The 20,728-nt window shown below is 46.9% G+C and overlaps 1 protein-coding gene across 2 annotated transcripts in view; it reads left to right on the forward strand.

The window, feature by feature from the left end:
• tonsl (tonsoku-like, DNA repair protein) overlaps window positions 1-20,728 on the forward strand; it is a 97,950-nt gene that overhangs the window by 13,233 nt on the left and 63,989 nt on the right. For both annotated transcript variants that reach the window (XM_078204026.1, XM_078204025.1), the window contains 2 exons: window positions 2,848-2,962; window positions 7,255-7,403. Coding sequence is in view for 1 of the 2 variants with exons in the window: in XM_078204025.1 (XP_078060151.1) it covers window positions 2,848-2,962; window positions 7,255-7,403 (264 nt within the window). In the remaining variant the exon portion in view is untranslated. The remainder of the gene's footprint in view (window positions 1-2,847; window positions 2,963-7,254; window positions 7,404-20,728) is intronic.

The following is a 20,728-nucleotide window of genomic DNA, read 5'->3' on the forward strand; positions in this document are numbered from 1 at the left end:
TAACAGTGCACTGTGTACAAGGTGTTGGGGTAACAGTGCAGTGTGTACAAGGTGTTGGGGTAACAGTGCAGTGTGTACAAGGTGTTGGGGTAACAGTGCAGTGTGTACAAGGTGCTGGGGTAACAGTGCAGTGTGTACAAGGTGTTGGGGTAACAGTGCAGTGTGTACAAGGTGTTGGGGTAACAGTGCAGTGTGTGCAAGGTGTTGGGGTAACAGTGCAGTGTGTACAAGGTGTTGGGGTAACAGTGCAGTGTGTGCAAGGTGTTGGGGTAACAGTGCAGTGTGTACAAGGTGTTGGGGTAACAGTGCAGTGTGTGCAAGGTGTTGGGGTAACAGTGCGGTGTGTGCAAGGTGTTGGGGTAACAGTGCAGTGTGTGCAAGGTGTTGGGTTAATAGTGCAGTGTGTGCAAGGTCTTGGGGTAACAGTGCGGTGTGTACAAGGTGCTGGGGTAACAGTGCTTTGTGTACAAGGTGCTGGGGTAACAGTGCAGTGTGTGCAAGGTGTTGGGGTAACAGTGCGGTGTGTACAAGGTGTTGGGGTAACAGTGTTTTGTGTACAAGGTGCTGGGGTAACAATGCAGTGTGTACAAGGTGTTGGGGTAACAGTGCAGTGTGTGCAAGGTGTTGGGGTAACAGTGCAGTGTGTACAAGGTGTTGGGGTAACAGTGCGGTGTGTACAAGGTGTTGGGGTAACAGTGCAGTGTGTGCAAGGTGTTGGGGTAACAGTGCAGTGTGTACAAGGTGTTGGGGTAACAGTGCAGTGTGTGCAAGGTGTTGGGGTAACAGTGCGGTGTGTACAAGGTGTTGGGGTAACAGTGCGGTGTGTACAAGGTGTTGGGGTAACAGTGCAGTGTGTGCAAGGTGTTGGGGTAACAGTGCAGTGTGTACAAGGTGTTGGGGTAACAGTGCAGTGTGTGCAAGGTGTTGGGGTAACAGTGCAGTGTGTACAAGGTGTTGGGGTAACAGTGCAGTGTGTACAAGGTGTTGGGGTAACAGTGCGGTGTGTGCAAGGTGTTGGGGTAACAGTGCAGTGTGTGCAAGGTGTTGGGGTAACAATGCAGTGTGTGCAAGGTGTTGGGGTAACAGTGCAGTGTGTACAAGGTGTTGGGGTAACAGTGCAGTGTGTACAAGGTGTTGGGGTAACAGTGCGGTGTGTGCAAGGTGTTGGGGTAACAGTGCAGTGTGTGCAAGCTGTTTGGGTAACAGTGCAGTGTGTACAAGGTGTTGGGGTAACAGTGCGGTGTGTGCAAGGTGTTGGGGTAACAGTGCAGTGTGTACAAGGTGTTGGGGTAACAGTGCGGTGTGTGCAAGGTGTTGGGGTAACAGTGCAGTGTGTACAAGGTGTTGGGGTAACAGTGCAGTGTGTGCAAGGTGTTGGGGTAACAGTGCGGTGTGTACAAGGTGTTGGGGTAACAGTGCAGTGTGTGCAAGGTGCCGGGGTAACAGTGCGGTGTGTACAAGGTGTTGGGGTAACAGTGCAGTGTGTACAAGGTGTTGGGGTAACAGTGCAGTGTGTACAAGGTGTTGGGGTAACAGTGCGGTGTGTACAAGGTGTTGGGGTAACAGTGCGGTGTGTACAAGGTGTTGGGGTAACAGTGCAGTGTGTACAAGGTGTTTGGGTAACAGTGCAGTGTGCGCAAGGTGCCGGGGTAACAGTGGGGTGTGTACAAGGTGTTGGGGTAACAGTGCAGTGTGTACAAGGTGTTGGGGTAACAGTGCAGTGTGTACAAGGTGTTTGGGTAACAGTGCAGTGTGCGCAAGGTGCCGGGGTAACAGTGCGGTATGTACAAGGTGTTGGGGTAACAGTGCAGTGTGTACAAGGTGCTGGGGAACAGTGCAGTGTGTGCAAGGTGTTTGGGTAACAGTGCGGTGTGTACAAGGTGCCGGGGTAACAGTGGGGTGTGTACAAGGTGCTGGGGTAACAGTGCAGTGTGTACAAGGTGTTGGGATAACAGTGCAGTGTGTACAAGGTGTTGGGGTAACTGCGGTGTGTACAAGGTGTTGGGGTAACAGTGCAGTGTGTACAAGGTGTTGGGGTAACAGTGCAGTGTGTGCAAGGTGTTGGGGTAACAGTGCGGTGTGTACAAGGTGTTGGGGTAACAGTGCAGTGTGTGCAAGGTGTTGGGTTAACAGTGCAGTGTGTGCAAGGTGTTGGGGTAACAGTGCAGTGTGTACAAGGTGTTGGGGTAACAGTGCAGTGTGTGCAAGGTGTTGGGGTAACAGTGCGGTGTGTGCAAGGTGTTGGGTTAACAGTGCAGTGTGTGCAAGGTGTTGGGGTAACAGTGCAGTGTGTACAAGGTGTTGGGGTAACAGTGCAGTGTGTGCAAGGTGTTGGGTTAACAGTGCAGTGTGTGCAAGGCCTTGGGGTAACAGTGCGGTGTGTACAAGGTGCTGGGGTAACAGTGCTTTGTGTACAAGGTGCTGGGGTAACAGTGCAGTGTGTGCAAGGTATTGGGGTAACAGTGCAGTGTGCAAGGTGTTGGGGTAACAGTGCGGTGTGTACAAGGTGTTGGGGTAACAGTGCGGTGTGTACAAGGTGTTGGGGTAACAGTGCGGTGTGTACAAGGTGTTGGGGTAACAGTGCTTTGTGTACAAGGTGCTGGGGTAACAGTGCAGTGTGTACAAGGTGTTGGGGTAACAGTGCGGTGTGTACAAGGTGTTGGGGTAACAGTGCGGTGTGTACAAGGTGTTGGGGTAACAGTGCTTTGTGTACAAGGTGCTGGGGTAACAGTGCGGTGTGTACAAGGTGTTGGGGTAACAGTGCGGTGTGTACAAGGTGTTTATGTTCGCAGCTTCTGAATGTTTATGACTTGAAGCAGCACCCTCGCATCTTTGTGCCCCTCACAGGTCCTGCTGCAACTGGGAGATTTTGTGGCTGCGAAGCGCTCACTGAAGAAGGCGTTTATACTGGGCTCGCAACAACAGTTAGAGCGTGACACAGTCAGGAAAAACCTCAGGAATGGTGAGCATCTCCTCCACTGTGTAACAGCCAGACAGACAGCAGGAAATCGGGAAGGACATCTAAGGCCAGCTAGTCACTCAGCCTCACTGATAATGCTGCAAGGTGTGAGACCAGAAACCCCACCTTTCACTTTGCACAGGGGCTGCCTGACCAGCTGTGTGCTCCCAGTGCCTCCTGCTGTCAGTTATAGAGTGTGCGAGGTTTATTGTCAGGGTGTTAATCCTCTCTTCCTGGATAGAAACTCGAAGCAGGAGGAGGCCATTCGGCCCTTTGAGCCTGCTCTGCCATTCATTTTGATCATGGCTCATCATCAAATTCAACATCCTGATTTCCCCCCCATATATTCCTTGATCCCTTTAGCACCAAGAGCTATATCTAGTTTCTTCTTGAAATCAGATAACGTTTTGGCCTCAACTACATTCTGTGGGAGTGAATTCCACACATTCACCACCCTCTGGGTGAAGAAATTTCTCCTCCCCTCAGTTCTAAAAGGTTTACCCCTTATCCTCAAACTATGACTCCGAGTTCTGGGCTCCCCCACCATTGGGAACATTCTTTCTGAATCTACCCTGTCTAACCCTGTTAGAATTTTATAAGTTTCTATGAGATCCCCTCTCACTCTTCTAAACTTTAGTCAATATAATCCTAACCGACTTAGTCTCTCCTCATATGACAGATCTGCCATTCCAGGAATCAGCCTGGTAAACCTTCACTGTACTTCCTCTATAGCAAGGACATCCTTCCTCAGATAAGGACACCAAAACTGTGCACAATACTCCAGGTGTGGCCTCACCAACGCCCTGTACAATTGCAGCAAAACCTCCCTATCCCTATACTCAAATCCTCTCGCTATGAAGGCCAACATACCATTTGCCTTCTTTACTGCCTGCTGTACCTGCACGCTTACTTTCAGCGACTGATGCACGAGGACTCCAAGGTCTCGCTGAGTATCCACCTCTCTCAATTTACACCCATTCAAGTAATAATCTGTCTGCCTGTTACATAAGAACATAAGAAATAGGAGCAGGAGTAGGCCATCTAGCCCCTCGAGCCTGCCCCGCCATTCAATAAGATCATGGCTGATCTGACGTGGATCAGTACCACTTACCCGCCTGATCCCCATAACCCTTAATTCCCTTACCGATCAGGAATCCATCCATCCGCGCTTTAAACGTATTCAGCGAGGTAGCCTCCACCACCTCAGTGGGCAGAGAATTCCAGAGATTCACCACCCTCTGGGAGAAGAAGTTCCTCCTCAACTCTGTCTTAAACCGACCCCCCTTTATTTTGAGGCTGTGTCCTCTAGTTTTAACTTCCTTACTAAGTGGAAAGAATCTCTCCGCCTCCACCCTATCCAGCCCCCGCATTATCTTATAAGTCTCCATAAGATCCCCCCTCATCCTTCTAAACTCCAACGAGTACAAACCCAATCTCCTCAGCCTCTCCTCATAATCCAAACCCCTCATCTCCGGTATCAACCTGGTGAACCTTCTCTGCACTCCCTCCAATGCCAATATATCCTTCCTCATATAAGGGGACCAATACTGCACACAGTATTCCAGCTGCGGCCTCACCAATGCCCTGTACAGGTGCATCAAGACATCCCTGCTTTTATATTCTATCCCCCTCGCAATATAGGCCAACATCCCATTTGCCTTCTTGATCACCTGTTGTACCTGCAGACTGGGCTTTTGCGTCTCATGCACAAGGACCCCCAGGTCCCTTTGCACGGTAGCATGTTTTAATTTGTTTCCATTGAGATAGTAATCCCATTTGTTATTATTTCCTCCAAAGTGTATAACCTCGCATTTATCAATGTTATACTCCATTTGCCATATCCTCGCCCACTCACTCAGCCTGTCCAAATCTCTCTGCAGATCTTCTCCGTCCTCCACACGATTCACTTTTCCACTTTTTGTGTCGTCTGCAAACTTCGTTACCCTACACTCCGTCCCCTCCTCCAGATCATCTATATAAATGGTAAATAGTTGCGGCCCGAGTACCGATCCCTGCGGCACGCCACTAGTTACCTTCCTCCAACCGGAAAAACACCCATTTATTCCGACTCTTTGCTTCCTGTCGGATAGCCAGTCCCCAATCCACTTTAACACACTACCCCCAACTCCGTGTGCCCTAATCTTCTTCAGCAGCCTTTTATGGGGCACCTTATCAAACGCCTTTTGGAAATCCAAAAACACCACATCCACCGGTTCTCCTCCATCAACCGCCCTCGTCACATCTTCATAAAAATCCAACATGTTCGTCAAGCACGACTTTCCCCTCATGAATCCATGCTGCCAAAGTGGATAACCTCACATTTATCCACATTATGCTGCATCTGCCATGCAGATACCCACACACTCAGCCTGTCCAAATCATGCTGAAGCATCTCTGCATCCTCCTCACAGCTCACCCACCCATCCAACTTTGTATCAGCTGCAAATTTGGAGATAATACATTCAGTTCCCTCTTCCAAATCATTAATATATAATGTGAACAGTTGGGGTCCGAGCACAGATCCCTGCGGAACCCCACTAGTCACTGACTGCCAATCAGAAAAAGACCCATTTACTCCAACTCTTTGCTTCCTATCTGCTAACCAGCTTTCTATCCATCTCAAGACATTACCCACAATCCCATGCGCTTCAACTTTACACAGTGAGACCCTGTCGAAAGCCTCCTGAAAGTCTAAATAAACCACATCCACTGGTTCTCCTCGGTCAACTCTACTAGTTACATCCTCAAAGAATTCCAATAGATTCGTCAAGCATGATTTCCCTTTTGTAAATCCATGCTGACTTTGTCTGATTATACCACTGCCTTCCAAATGCTGAGTTATGAAATCCTTGATAATGGACTCTAGCAACTTCCCGGTACTAAAGTTAGGCTCACTGGTCTATAGTTCCCTGTTTTCTCTCTACCTCACTTTTTGAATAGTTTTGAATACAGGTTTACATTAGCTACCCTCCAATCTGTAGGAACCTGACCAAAGAATTTTGGAAAAATTATCTATTATTTCTCGGGCTATTTCCTTAAGTACTCTGGGATGAAGGTTATCAGGATCTGGAAATTTATCCACCTTCAATCCCATCAATTTCCCCAAAACCATTTCTCTACTAATGCTGACATGTTTCTCTCAGCACTTCTGGTACATTATTCATGTCTTCCTTTGTGAAGACTGAAGCAAAGTACAAATTTAGTTCCTCAGATTTATTTATTCCCCGTTATGAATTCTCCCGTTTCTGACTGTAAGGGGCCTACATTCGTTTTTGTCAATCTTTTTCTCTTTACATATCTATAGAAACTTTTAGTCAGTTTTCATGTTCCCCGCTAGCTTACTTTCATACTCTATTTTTCCTTCTTAATCAATCCTTGGTCCTCCTTTGCTGAATTTTAAACTGTTTCTAATCCTCAGGCCTATTGCTTTTTCTTACCCATTTGAATGTTTCTTCCTTGAATCTGATACTATGTCTAATTTCCCTTGTAAGTCATGGTTTGGCCACAATTCCCTGACCACTCTTGCGTCAAACAGGAATAAAAAACTTCTGGAGTTCATCTATTCATTCTTTAAATGCCCGCCATTGCCTGTCCACTGTCTTTCCTTTCAGTAATGTTTCCCAGTCCATCATGGCCAATTCATGCCTCATACCATCATAGTTCCCTTTATTGAGATTCAGGGCCCTGGTCTCAGAATCAACTACATCATTATTCACCGAGGACCATCCCGGACAAGTCAGACGGTTGGAGATTACAGCCCCACTTTAGGGTCTCAAACTTGTAATCTAGACAGCCGTTCCCCTGCTGTAACAAGAGAGTGCCGCACTGTCAGAGGGTCAGTGCTGAGGGAGTGTCGCACTGTCAGAGGGTCAGTACTGAGGGAGTGCTGCACTGTCAGAGGGTCAGTGCTGAGGGAGTGTCGCACTGTCAGAGGGTCAGTACTGAGGGAGTGCTGCACTGTCAGAGGGTCAGTGCTGAGGGAGTGCCGCACTGTCAGAGGGTCAGTGCTGAGGGAGTACTGCACTGTCAGAGGGTCAGTGCTGAGGGAGTGTCGCACTGTCAGAGGGTCAGTGCTGAGGGAGTGCCGCACTGTCAGAGGGTCAGTGCTGAGGGAGTGCCGCACTGTCAGAGGGTCAGTACTGAGGGAGTGCCGCACTGTCTGGCCCGCTGTCCCTCTCTTTTCTTTCTGATTGTAGTGGGAAGGGTGGTTTTGTCTCTCATCGTTTGCTGACAGTTGCTCTGTGCTTGTTGTCGTTCGCAATCACTGTCTGTGTTCCTTCCTGCCGCTCCCTCAGCTGTGAAAGGGTGCCGACTGGAGGAGGCTTTATCTGATCTGCCCGATAAGGAGCAACAGCAGGATTCCCTGGGATTGTGCGAGCAGCTTGGTGATCTCTGCTGCAAGGTGGGATCGTACCGGAAAGCCATCGACTACTACACAACGCAGGTAAGCAGGCGACAGGGGGAAACACAGGCTGAGACCCAGAGCATCTCACGCTGCAGCCCAAACCCCTCAACACTGAATGCAGAGAATCAGAGAGTGCAACTGGAGGCCATTCAGCCCATTGTCGGAGTGATGCTATTCACCCCACTCAGCCTCTGCTCTTCCCCAGTGGCAGTCTCAACACTTCCCTATGGAATGTTTCTCCAATTGCTGGATCGTTACGATCAGTCAATCAAGCATGCTTGCCTTTATAGGACGGGGCATAGAGTATAAAAGTTGGGGTCTGATGTTGCAGTTGTATAGAACGTTGGTTCGGCCGCATTTGGAATACTGCGCCCAGTTCTGGTTGCCACACTACCAGAAGGACGTGGAGGCTTTGGAGAGAGTGCAGAGGAGGTTTACCAGGATGTTGCCTGGTATGGAGGGGCTTAGTTATGAGGAGAGATTGGGTAAACTGGGGTTGTTCTCACTGGAAAGACGGAGGATGAGGGGAGACCTAATAGAGGTGTATAAAATTATGAAAGGCATGGATAGGGTGAACGGTGGGAAGCTTTTCCCCAGGTCGGTGGTGACGTTCACGAGGGGTCATAGGTTCAAGGTGAAGGGGGGGAGGTTTAACACGACTATCAGAAGGACGTTTTTTACACAGAGGGTGGTGGGGGCCTGGAATGCGCTGCTGGGCAAGGTGGTGGAGGCGGACACACTGGGAACGTTTAAGACTTATCTAGACAGCTATATGAACGGAGTGGGAATGGAGGGATACAAAAGAATGGTCTAGTTTGGACCAGGGAGCGGCACGGGCTTGGAGGGCCGAAGGGACTGTTCCTGTGCTGTATTGTTCTTTGTCAATGCAGAATTAATTTGGGTTTTTAGAAAGACGATGCTTGTGACAGCGGTGCATTTAAGAAAGATATTTGTCAATGCGGTAATTTTTACAAATTCGTTCACCGGATCGCAGGCTGGGCCAGCATTTGTTGGCCATCCCTAATTGGCCCAAGTGTCTTGCTGGGTCATTTCAGTATTGACCACATTGCTGACAGACCGGGTAAGGATGGCAGATTTCCTTCCCGAAAGGAACATTAGTGAAGCAGATGGGATTTTACCACAATCGACAATCTCATGGACATCATTAGACTTTTAATTCCATATTTTTATTGAATTCAAATTTGAACATCTGCCACGGTTGGATTTGAACCCGGGGTCCCAGAGCATGAACCCTGGGTTTCCGGATTACTAGACCGGTGATGATACCACTGCTCCGTCACCTCCCTTAGTGCTTCTGTGACTAGACAGTGGACTGGTCAGTATTTAAAAACTCTGCGACCAGCCTGAACGAGTTCGCCACGACAGTAACTGACTTCATTAGTAAGTGTGTAGAAGACTGTGTCCAAAGAAGCAAATCCGTGTATTCCCAACCGGAAACCATGGATGAACAGGGATATCCACTGCTGGCTGAAGTCCAGATCTGAGGCTTTCAAGTCAGGCGACACTGACCTATACAAGAAATCCAGATACGATCTAAGGAGATCCATCAAAGATGCCAAAAGACAGTATCGGACCAAGCTAGAGTCCCAGGCTAGCCACACCAACACTCGCCGACTATGGCAAGGTCTGCAAGACATAACAGGCTACTATTTAATTTAGTTTTAAATTTTGGCGCGCAACCGGCAGTGGCCGCGGGGTTTACTGGGAAGGGTCTCTTGAGTTTTTTTTTAGTGCACAGGAGGTTTAAAAGGCAGGTCCCACTATCTAGCGGGCAGCGGAGTGAGACGGAGCTGAGTGAGAACTGAGGGGCTTTGGCTCATCGGGCTTAGGCAGAAAGGGCGAGCAGGGGTGAGTTTCTTATTTTTAAAAAATTTTATTTATAAGTTACTTTTCTCCGGGTACCTTGGTAGAAATAATTTGGAACAGAGAGGAATATTCTTCATTCACTTTTTTCCCTGTGTTTAAAAGGGCAATTATGACTGTCAGGCCAGTATGTTGTTCCCAATGTAGGATGTGGGAGGTCCTGGAGGCTCCTAGCCTCCCGGACGACCATATCTGTGCTGGGTGTGTTGAGCTGCGGTTCCTAAGGGACCATGTTAGGGAACTGGAATTGCAGCTCGAGGACCTTCGCCGGGTTAGGGATAGTGAGGAGGTCATTGACAGGAGCTATCGGCAGGTGGTCACACCGGGACCACGGGAGGAGGGTAACTGGGTAACAGTGAGGAAGGAGAAAGCTCGGGTGATGGTGAGCACCCCGGTGGATGTGCCCCTTAATAATAAGTACTCCTGTCTGAGTACTACTGGGGTGGACAGCCCACCTGGGGGAAGCAGCGGTGGCAGTGTCTCTGGAGCTGAGCCTGGCCCAGTAGTGCAAAGGGGTAAGGAAAGGAGGGTAGTGCTAATTGGGGACTCTACGGTGAGAGGGTCAGATAGGCGTTTTTGCGGACACAGACGGGACTCTCGGATGGTGGTTTGCCTCCCTGGTGCAGGGGTCCGGGATGTCTCTGGTCGAGTCCCAGAAATCCTGAAGGGGGAGGGAGAGGAGCCCAAGGTCGTGATGCATATAGGTACTGCTGACATCGGTAGGAAGAGGGAAGGGGTCATGAAAAGAGAATATAGGGAGTTGGGTAGACAGCTGAGAAAGAGGAATGCAAAGGTAGTAATCTCGGGATTGCTGCCTGTGCCGCGGGAGAGTGAGAACAGGAATCGGTGGAGAATTAATGCGTGGCTGAGGGACTGGAGCAAGGGACAAGGATTTGGGTACTTGGATCATTGGGACCTCTTTAGGGGCAGGTGTGACCTGTTTAAAAAAGACGGGTGGCACTTGAATCCCAGGGGGACCAATATCCTGGCGGGAAGGTTGGCTAAGGCTACTGGTGAGACTTTAAACTAGAAAGGTTGGGGGGAGGGAATCGAAATGAGGGGACTGAGAGCGAGGAGGTTAGCTCGCAAATAGATAAGGAATGTAGACAGGGTAAGAGGGAGGTTAGACGAGTGAGGGAGAAGGGAAGTGCTCAGGCTGAAGGTCTGAGATGTGTCTATTTTAATGCCAGGAGTTGTCGTGGTTCCCCAGGACGACAATTCGTTTACATCGGTTTAAAACAGAGAGTCTGAGCAGCGATCTTTCAAGCAAAAGACTTTATTTCTCAGCATAAGAGATAAAGCCGGGAGCGTCCGGAAAACTCCAAAGAGCTCTTGGGCTTACAATCTTTTATGTACATTTCAGCCTCCTATCTCAAGATCCTTATCTCCCTTTTACTGCCTGTCCTTGGTTGTAATCTTACCCTACAGCCCGCTCTTTCTTTGGCCATCATTATTTTTAGTTGACACTTTATCTGTTTTCTTTGCAATCGGTCGTTCACTGTTATATCTCTTCGTTTCTTAAACCATGGTGGTAATAACTCTTGCTCTTATCTGAACTTTTCTGTTTGTACAATAATCGTGGTTTTGTAAGCTAAGGCGAATGTGTTTAGAAGAAAAGACATCCCCCCTGCTGATTTATAGTCTACTAATGTGTTTTTAGAAGAAAACATTCTCTCTGCTATTAAGTTGAACCACCGAGCAGTCTTTCTTGTTTTCTTAAGTGACTATTGTCTGCTTTTGCTAATCAGTGACTGCTATATTACTTCTTTAGTTCTTCTAGTTCCTCCACTTTAATCATATCGACTACACTTGATTATATTAGGTCACACGAAGTTACTTTAGGTTACATATCCATCTCACTATTCACCTAAATCTACTTTATCATTTCACTAAGACCTAAATCTACTTTATCATTTTACTAAAACCTGTGAATCTGAATTCCATACTAAACTCATACAATATCCAGTACAATTTCCCTTACAAGTGAATCTGAATTTCATACTAAACTCATACAATATCCAGTACAATTTCCCTTACAAGTGAATCTGAATTTCATACTAAACTCATACAATATCCAGTACAATTTCCCTTACAAGTCCCCCCTTTGAGGCTATTCCCTAGCCTCATCCCAATTACCAAGCTCAAATAATCCCCTCGCTCGATCCCATTTGTATTTTATTTTAATCACTTTTTGCAGGCGATGTGGAGGAGCCGAATATTTTGGTCAGGGATCAGTGTCCCTATTCTAACTTTATCATAATTTGTCTATCCCGGTTCTGATTTTTGGGTTGCTCCTCCAGATTGCCTGCCCCTGACAGTCATCAGCCAAAAACCTTCCCACTCTTGTCTAGGGAAGGGAAAAAGACTGATTCCTGTGTACAGACTAAGTTCTCCTGGTTTCGTGCGGACTTCAGCAAGGTGCTGTTGTTTCCACAAGGTGATCTTCCACTATTGTAGTTATTTTACAGAGTGACGAGTTTCAACTTCGACCAAGGTCATTGTGAATCCACTCAGCGGGGGCGGCTCAAGATTTTCCCATTCCTCTGTTTTTTCTCTCGAGCGTGAGCTGCTTAGCACCCGCGTCACCATCTGCCGCGCTGCCACTCTGGTAAGGAAGGATCTCAGGGCGGGTAAAAAACAACAAAATATCAGTCCCAGAATGATTATTGTTGCGATTGCTACAGCTCCAGCTTTGGCAAACCACACCCCCCATCTTCCTAATATTCTGTCCAGCCAACTCCATACCTCATGCCCAAACCCAGCATTTTCTTTCACTTCTTTCTTAAGATTTCTTAACTTATTCATGGCTTGTGTAAATGACCCCTCTGGATTAGTGTTATTAGGGATAAATGTGCAGCACTGATCCCCAAACATAACACACACCCCTCCTTTCTCTGCCAGGAGCCAATCTAACGCCTGTCGATTTTGCCACGCCATTTTGCTGGTCGCATCCAACTGCTCTCCTAAGGCCTCCAGGGCATCATTCGTATAATTAATAAACCTCTGCTGATTATAATAGATGTAATTGATCCACTCAGTATTCTTGCTGGGTGTGATCCAAACAAAGAGGGATTCAAACCCTGCAGCTATTTCGTTCCTAGCTTTGAACTCATTCGGGATGCCGCGGGGCTGTCCGATTGCGTCCAATTTTATCGTAGGGTCAGGGGTATATGCCCTCTTAATTCTTTGTGATTTAATTTCTCTTTCCCCCGGTAGTATCACAATGCTCTGGGCAAGCATAACTCGAGCACATAGTCCTTTCCAATTCTGTGGTAATTTTGCCAATAGCCCTTTCTCCGGGCCACAAAGCCACCAGAGATCGGCCAGTTGATTTTCTTGATAGTCTAACACAAAAGGAGGGGGTGCCCATCCCCCTCCTGAGAGGATCAGATAAAGAGCATCGGTTATATTCCAAATCCTTTCACACTCTCCTGTGTAATTTCCCACACTACTTCCTGTGCTACTTTCCCTCCAATAGCAATCTCGGATTTGTAAGTTGGGCTCTACACTCCATTCCTTTGGGACCGCGTCCACTGCCGTTTTTGGCCACTTTGGACATCTGTGGGTCAAGTTGTAGATGCCCTTTTTTACCCCAGCAAACAGGATGCAGTGGTATTGACACAACGGCGGCTCACCTTTACAAAGGTTATCACATGCGGATCCGGAACAGTCTATATTCTCATACGAGTAGTTCCGATTCCCTATCATATGATACCTTATATATGTGGTATATGGACGGCAATTTTCCTTTCTCCAGCTTTGTTTCCTGGTTCTACAGTCTCCTGATCCCCATGGTATATCAGTTACTTGGGTGTTAGGTTTCTCTGATGCACATACTACACACTCTTTCCCATCACTGTTTCTCTGACCTGTATACTCAGCCCATTTCCACCATTTGTTTTTCTGCGCTTTTTCCCAAATAGTATTTGTGCTCACTAATCGTTCACGTTTTGTTCGTCTTAATACTCTATCTTCCTGATTTTGCACCCTTATGTCTTCTGTATCCCATTCTCCTTTTCTATGGGTCACGGAAGTTCCTAAGGGAAATAGTTTCCAACTCCCAGGTGGGGAATGGGGCCCCTTCCCTGTCCTCACCTCCCTCGGCACCTTGACTAATAGGCTCAGGCTGGGCATTTGTATCATCAGCCAGCTCATGTACAGAACTACTTTCATCATCCTCTATTCTTTTTGTTCTTCCTTGGCCCTGTTCCTCCTCCCCACGATTCTCCCCGTGTATTTCTATTTCTTCCTCGCTATCACCTCTATCCACTCTGTGTACTTCTTCAATTTCCCTTCTCTCCCCCACCCCTGGTATCGTTCTGGTACAATGGTTCAAGTGATACCACAGTGTACTGCCTTCTACTTGCAAAGCCGTGGGAGACACTTTGGTGACTTCAAACGGTCCTTCTCGTCTCGGTTCGTTCCAACGTCTCCGGAACTTTCTGATGTATACTCGATCTCCAGGCTTGATCTGATGTTCTGTTACCGGATTCTCCTCCTCCTTGGCTTTTTCCTGTTCAAATATAGTTCTATGTATAACAGTTAATTGTTGTATATATTCTTTTGTGCTTTGATCTGAACATTCTAGCGTAGGACCTCCTGATCCCCTGATCTTAGGTACCGGCATTACTCTTCCTGTCATCATTTCATGTGGGCTCAAATGTGTGATTCTGTTTTCCTGACTCCTGTATTGCATTAGAGCCAATGGCAGAGCATCTATCCAGTTTTTCCCTGTTTCACTGCAAATTTTGCTTATTTTAGCCTTAAGGGTCCCGTTTGCTCTCTCCACCATTCCTTGGGATTGAGGGTGATATACGCATTCAAACTTCTGCTTTATTCGGAGTGCCGAGAGTGTCTCTCTCAGTGCCCTTCCTATAAAAGCAGATCCATTGTCTGAACTTAATTGCGTGGGTATGCCAAATCTTGGGATAATTTCTTTTGACAGGAAGTTAATCACCGTTCCAGATCCTTGATCTTTGGATGGCGTTGCTTCTATCCATCTGCTGAATCTATCAATAATCACTAGCATGTATCTTTTCCCTCTTACCACCTTTCCCATATCCACATAGTCCATGCATAGATGTTTAAATGGTCCTTCAGGAATGGGTATATGCCCTATTGGGGCAGTAATGCCCTTCCTGATGTTATTCTGAGCACACACCTCACACTGACTTAGTATGTAGACAATCGAGTTTTGCAGGTATGGTGACCAGAATCCTTCCTTCTTGATCTTTCTAGCCACTTCTCCTCTCGCACAGTGGTCCACTCCATGCGCTTCGCTAATTAGTACGGTTAGTAATGATGTGGGTGCTATGACTAATCCCTCCCCATTTCTCCATATCCTGTCCTGTTGTCCCTGTAGTGCTCCTCTATCTTTCCACATTGCCTTTTCAGCTACAGAGGTTTCCTCCTGTAATTGTGCTACATCCTCTAATGTGATGTGAGGTTCGATATCCCCCGTACCTGGCCCTGGGTGCGGCCTTGCTATTTCTACTGGGGCTATCGTAGCCTCAATGCATCCTGACGCTTCTTTAGCTGCCTTGTCGGCTTTGGTGTTTCCCTGTGTGATGCTGTCTGCTCCCTTTTTATGCGCCTGACACTTAATTATGGCTAATTCCCTTGGACCCATCATGGCCCTTATTAAAGCCCTGATTTGACCTTCGTGTTGTATTGGTCCTCCTCCGCTTTTCCTAAATCCCCTTTGCTTCCATATTGCCCCGAACAGATGGCAGACCCCGTGGGCATAGGCCGAATCAGTATAAATTTCCAATGCTTCCCCGTTTGCTAGCTCACATGCTCTGGTCAATGCTTTAAGTTCTGCCAGTTGGGCTGAACAGGGCTGTTCACATTTCTCTGCTTCTATGACTTCAAGTGTTTCCCCTTTCTGTTCAACTATGGCATAGCCTGCGTGGTTTCCTAAGTGATCCCTGTAACATGAGCCATCTACATACAGTATCCTTTTCCCTTTTGTCACTAGTCCCTCTGCTCTTAAATCTTTTCTCAGTTTCATAAATGTTTTTGCTTCTCTTAAGCATTCATGTTCTTCTCCTTCATGAGGTAATGGCATGTAATCAGCTGGATTTACTCTGTTGCACTTTATAATCGTGATATCTGGAAATGTGGTTAGCATTCGATAATGATGGATCCTAGCAGGTGTCAGCACAAATTTTCCTTGCTCAATCAATTCAGCGACCTTATGGTATACATGTATGTTTATCGGATATCCCATTGTGACCGTGGCTGCCTTTTCGTACGCCCACCAAGCTGCTGCCAGGCCTTGATGGCACGGAGGGTATCCCATCGCTACGTCGTCTAGCTTGGTACTGTAATATGCTACAGCCTGCCTTCGTCTACCCTTGCAATTTTCCTGCATTAACATTGCTGTAGCAAATCCGGCTTCTCTGTTACTCACAAATAAGTCAAAGGGCTTGTCATAGGTCGGTAAGGCCAATGCTGGTGCCTGTGCCATTTCTCTTTTCACGTTTTCAAATGCGTCTGAAGCATCTTTATCCCATTTTAGTTTGGCTTTTAATTCGTCACACCCTGCCTCCTTCATTATCTTTCGTAGTGCCTGCGTTTTTTCGGCATAGCTTTCCACCCATTCTGAACTGAATCCTGTCATTCCCAAAAATGTCATCATTTGTCCCACCGTCCGTGGTTTCGGAACTTTTAGTACTGCTTCTATTTGCTGTGAAGCTATCTCCTTCTGTCCTGCTGATATTTCTCTTCCCAAGTATTCTACCTTTTTCTGGCACAGCTGCAGCTTTTTCCTGGAAACTTTATGACCCCCTTCTGCTAGTCTTTCCAATAGTTTTAAACTATCCTTCCTGCACTGTTCTTGTGTTCCTGTGCATAATAATAAATCATCCACATATTGTATCAGTGTTCCTTCCAACTGTATTCCTTCTAAATCTGCTCTCAACACCTGATTGAATACATGTGGGGAATGTTTAAATCCTTGGGGCATCCTATTGTATGTGTATTGTTTCCCCTCGTACGTAAATGCAAAGAGATACTGACTTTCTTGAGCTAGTGGCACACTAAAAAATGCCGAACATAGGTCTATTACAGTAAACCATCTACTTTCAGGTGGTATATTTGTCATCAAGGTATAAGGGTTTGGAACCTCTGCTGGCATATCTTCCACTACCTCATTAATTGCCCTTAGATCATGCACCAATCTCCATTTTTCTCCGTCCGCCTTTTTCACTGGTAGTAGCGGTGTATTACACCTGCTCCGGGTTTCTTTTAATACCCCTGCTTCTATCAATCCCTTAATTGTCCCTCTAATTCCTTCAATTGCTTCTGTCTTGATTGGGTATTGCGGCCTAAACGGCCCCTGACGTCCTATCTTTAATCTGACTTCAACTGGATTAGCGTTTTTGACCCTCCCTACATCCGTGTCCTGTCTGGACCACAACTCCTGCGGGAGGGAGTTCAAATCCTGCTCTAACCTCTCTCTCCACTCCAGTTCCTGTTTCTCGATTTGCACTCCTATTGTTATCTGCTTCGGTTTCCCAAGCATTTTAACATCCAAAATTATTTTCGTCATTTGTCCATTGCTGGACGTCCAAATATCTACATTGTCTGTCTGGACAAATTCTAAATCTTGTGCTCTCAACACCATTGGTCCTAGGTCTTTTGTTCTGTATCCCGGATTCACTTTCAATGTGACATGTGGCTCCGCCCCAGATACAGAGAACCATTTGTTAACCCATTCATTCCTAACAATTGTGAGGGCTACTCCCTCTAGTCCGATTAAAATACTTCCTGACTTTATTTCCTGTTCTCGTCCTGCCTCCCTTTCCCATTTCTCCTGTATCTCAGGTTCCTGCCCTTCATCAAATATCATTGTACTGTGTAATTCTGTTCTTGGCCATTTGGCTTGTGGAACCCAAGTGTTTATAAGCTTTCCCCAAACTTCCCATATCTGTTTTTTAACTTGTTCCTCTATATCTCCCAACCAATATACATTAACCCCTTCCTTTCCTGGTATTTCAAGTGGATACATTCCCATCAAATCAATTCCTTGTTCAGTGCATTCTAATTTCAGTCCTAAACCTAGGATTGCATCCCTTCCCAATAGATTTAAAGGAGTTTTATCACATACTAAAATAGGTACATGGGTTGTCTTATTTCCAATGGTAACAGGCACCGGCGTCGTCATTCGAGCTAATGTTACTTTCCCCGAGAACCCCACAGTTTTTACAAACTGGTTTGACAATGGTAAGTGATCCGCATATTTCGTTTGCATGCACGTACATGTGGCGCCGGTGTCTATCATCATGGGGACCTCGATCCCTCCTACTCTAACGTTAACTATAGGTTCCTGCTCTGCAGTTTCTGTTATCTGTACGTACTGTCCTACCATTTCGGGGTTCTCTGGGCCTCCCTATGGGGAATTCTGATGGTTTACCGGCCCTTGAAACATCGGGATGCTGTTTGGCGACCCTTGGATCAGTTGTTGGCCTGTCTGCTGCTGGTTTTCTCCCTGTCTGGGGAAATTCCGCGGGCAATTCCTTTTTATGTGCCCTGCCTCCCCGCACCCCCAGCACACACCTGAAGGGCCAGGCAGTGGTCCCTGTCTCGGAGTCTGATGATTAACCTGTCCCTGTCCTCTCTGATTCTGATAGGGTGGCCTACCACCTCCCTGTCCTTTCCCATTTCTATTCCAGTCAGTCTGACTTTGCAGGGCGTATGGGTTTTGATAATTTAGGCCATAGGCTCCTGGGTTCATGGACAGTGGGAAGGCAGAAATGTTATAGGTTATGACGGGCTGGCCTCCATCTCCGCTCCCCCCTTTGATTAGTGCAGGTATTTCCTCTGGCTTTTTCTCCACCATCATTGGTGCTATTTTTCTGGGTGCGAGATCCTCTTTTGCCTTCAGTTTATCCTTGCTTTTGATCTCCTCCAACTGTGCCTGAAGGAGTTTACGTTGTACCTCCTTCAGCTGTTTGTCTGCATTCTTTTCATCTTTGCGATGTCTCTCTACTGCATGGGCAACATAATCCACAAACTCTCGGTAATTTTTTGAGTCCAAGCCCACCACTTCCTCCAGCCTTGTCTTAGCTGGGGCTGGCAAGCCCTCTAGGATTGCAGCCCGGAACATGGAATTGGTCAGTGGGTCTATTAAAATGTCCCTCTCCGTGTCCCTTCTCCACCTTTTTAATTGATTCTCCACATACACAGCTGCATTCTCCTCCTCACCCAGTGGCTCTCCCTTTAGGGTTTTTACATCCATTCGATTGGGGTACATATCCCGCAGTGCCTGCCAGATGTCTTGGCGGTACTGGTCCATTAGTATCCCATCCACCGCTGGGTTATAAGCTGCGGTCAGGATGCCAGCACGTCTCATTACTTCTGCCATTTGGTCCATTCCTAGCACCTTTGTCAGGAGAGCTTTGATGTCGCCCAGTGCCATCCTTTTTCCCACCATCCCTGCCTCCAACTGTCCAATCCACCTTCCAGCCCCATCCAAAATATTGGGTAATTCATTAATTAAATTAGGCAAATCCTGACCTGACCAAGGGATATACTGCGGTCTGCCACCCTTCAGAATCACCGGGAATACCCTTTTCCCTCTCCTATCCACATCTGGAAACTTTACAGGTGGGTGCCTTTCCCGCCTTCGTCATCTGTTCTATGTCATATTCTCCCTCAAAATTCATTGTGCCTGATATAACTGGGTACAGTCCCGTGGAGCTCTGTTTCTCTAAGTATGGGGGTGGGGCTACGTTTGGATCTTCCAATTTTGCTTTTTCCTCAAGTTGTACTGGCCTCTGCATTCTACCTCCCCTCCATACCCCTCTTCTCTCTTTCCCTTCTTGTTGGAATAGGGCTAATATCTCTAACTCCTTTTCTCGCTTTTCCCTTCTTTTGCTCGATTTATCCTTAATCTTATAGTTCTTTATCATTCCCTTCTGGTCCTCACACCTCTCTATGGACCATGTGCCTTCCTCCGGCCACTGTGTATTGCTCTTATTTGTTCTTTTGGCCCATTTTTTAGAGACGTGTTCTATATCTCCCCTAAGGGCTGGGAACTTATCCCCTAATATCTCCACTGGTGTCTTAACTTGGTGCGCCATTACTCGTCTTTTTGGATCACTGTCGCAATTTTTGTCACTTAATCTGTCAGAGTTAGGTATCACAGTGATTATTACTTGCTGTATTGTTTTTCCGTGCTCAGTCCCCTGTTTACCTTTCCTTTGGATTTCTTTTGCCACTATCTGTAATTCTAACCGGGGTCCTGATATCCACTTCCCCGTAGTCCCCTGTCCTGGCACTATCTTCCTCTCCCGGGCCAGAGGGTAGTAGGTTTTCACTTGCTCGTCTATGTGTATAAGAATCCTGTATCGGTCAGATCCCTTTATTAATTTCTCTAGGGTTTCCAATTTTATTTCGTCTATCCAATTCCTATCGACTACTCTTTCCCACTTTACATACGGCCACTCATTCTTTATCTCCTCTAAGTTAATTATGTGTGTAATCTTTTTCCAATCCAGTGTTGCTTCCGTTTTTGTTATTATTCAAAGATTAGTTATTTTCAATCTTGTCACCAGGCAGTTTTGTCAGGGTAATTTTTCAAGTTGTTAGTTATTACCCTACCTATATTCCGACTCTCTCTCTTATTTCTGTCCTTCACGCTGTTGTCTCAGACCAGTTTGTTCAAACTGGTCTTTTACTTCCTCTATTCTAGCTGCTACTCCCCTTTCCTGTGGTTAAAATCCACTCCTGTGCTTTTGGCTACTGTATTAGGTCAGAGAGTGATCTCTCACTGATCTCTCTCCCTCTCGGTTGACGTCCCTTACCCGAGGTCCTGGGTAGGTTTGGACTGGCAGATTTTCCCACACTTACTCTCTTCTGGGCAAGTCGTGACCTGAAAAACCCGCTCCAAACCGCTTGACTTAACCTAATTGCATTACTTTAGCTTTCGGCCTTTTTCCCGTCTCACTTTTTACCCATTCACAGACAATACAGTATTCGCAGCGCGCTTTTGCATGCAAAAATTCTGCTCTTCGGATCAGACTCAGTCTCTCAAAATTTTTACACAATTTGGTTTTACCTGTGCAGGATATCTTTTTGGGTTGGGGAGATCCAGGACCAGCAGAGAGCCGGGTGCACCGGGCCTCGAGAAAACCCCTTTCTGACAACAAGGATTTACATGCATGCAAGTCTGCTTACCTTGTTGACAGAAGGCCGGCTGGGGACTTCTCGGTTCCGGTTGGACCACCGTCTCCGCTACTCCTTCCAGATGCTTTTCTGGGCGATCTCTCACCAACCCTGCTAAGCAGCGCCAATTTTGTCGTGGTTCCCCAGGACGACAATTCGTTTACATCGGTTTAAAACAGAGAGTCTGAGCAGCGATCTTTCAAGCAAAAGACTTTATTTCTCAGCATAAGAGATAAAGCCGGGAGCGTCCGGAAAACTCCAAAGAGCTCTTGGGCTTACAATCTTTTATGTACATTTCAGCCTCCTATCTC

The sequence above is a fragment of the Mustelus asterias genome, unplaced genomic scaffold, assembly GCF_964213995.1.
Source record: "Mustelus asterias unplaced genomic scaffold, sMusAst1.hap1.1 HAP1_SCAFFOLD_253, whole genome shotgun sequence".
NCBI lineage: Eukaryota > Metazoa > Chordata > Chondrichthyes > Carcharhiniformes > Triakidae > Mustelus > Mustelus asterias.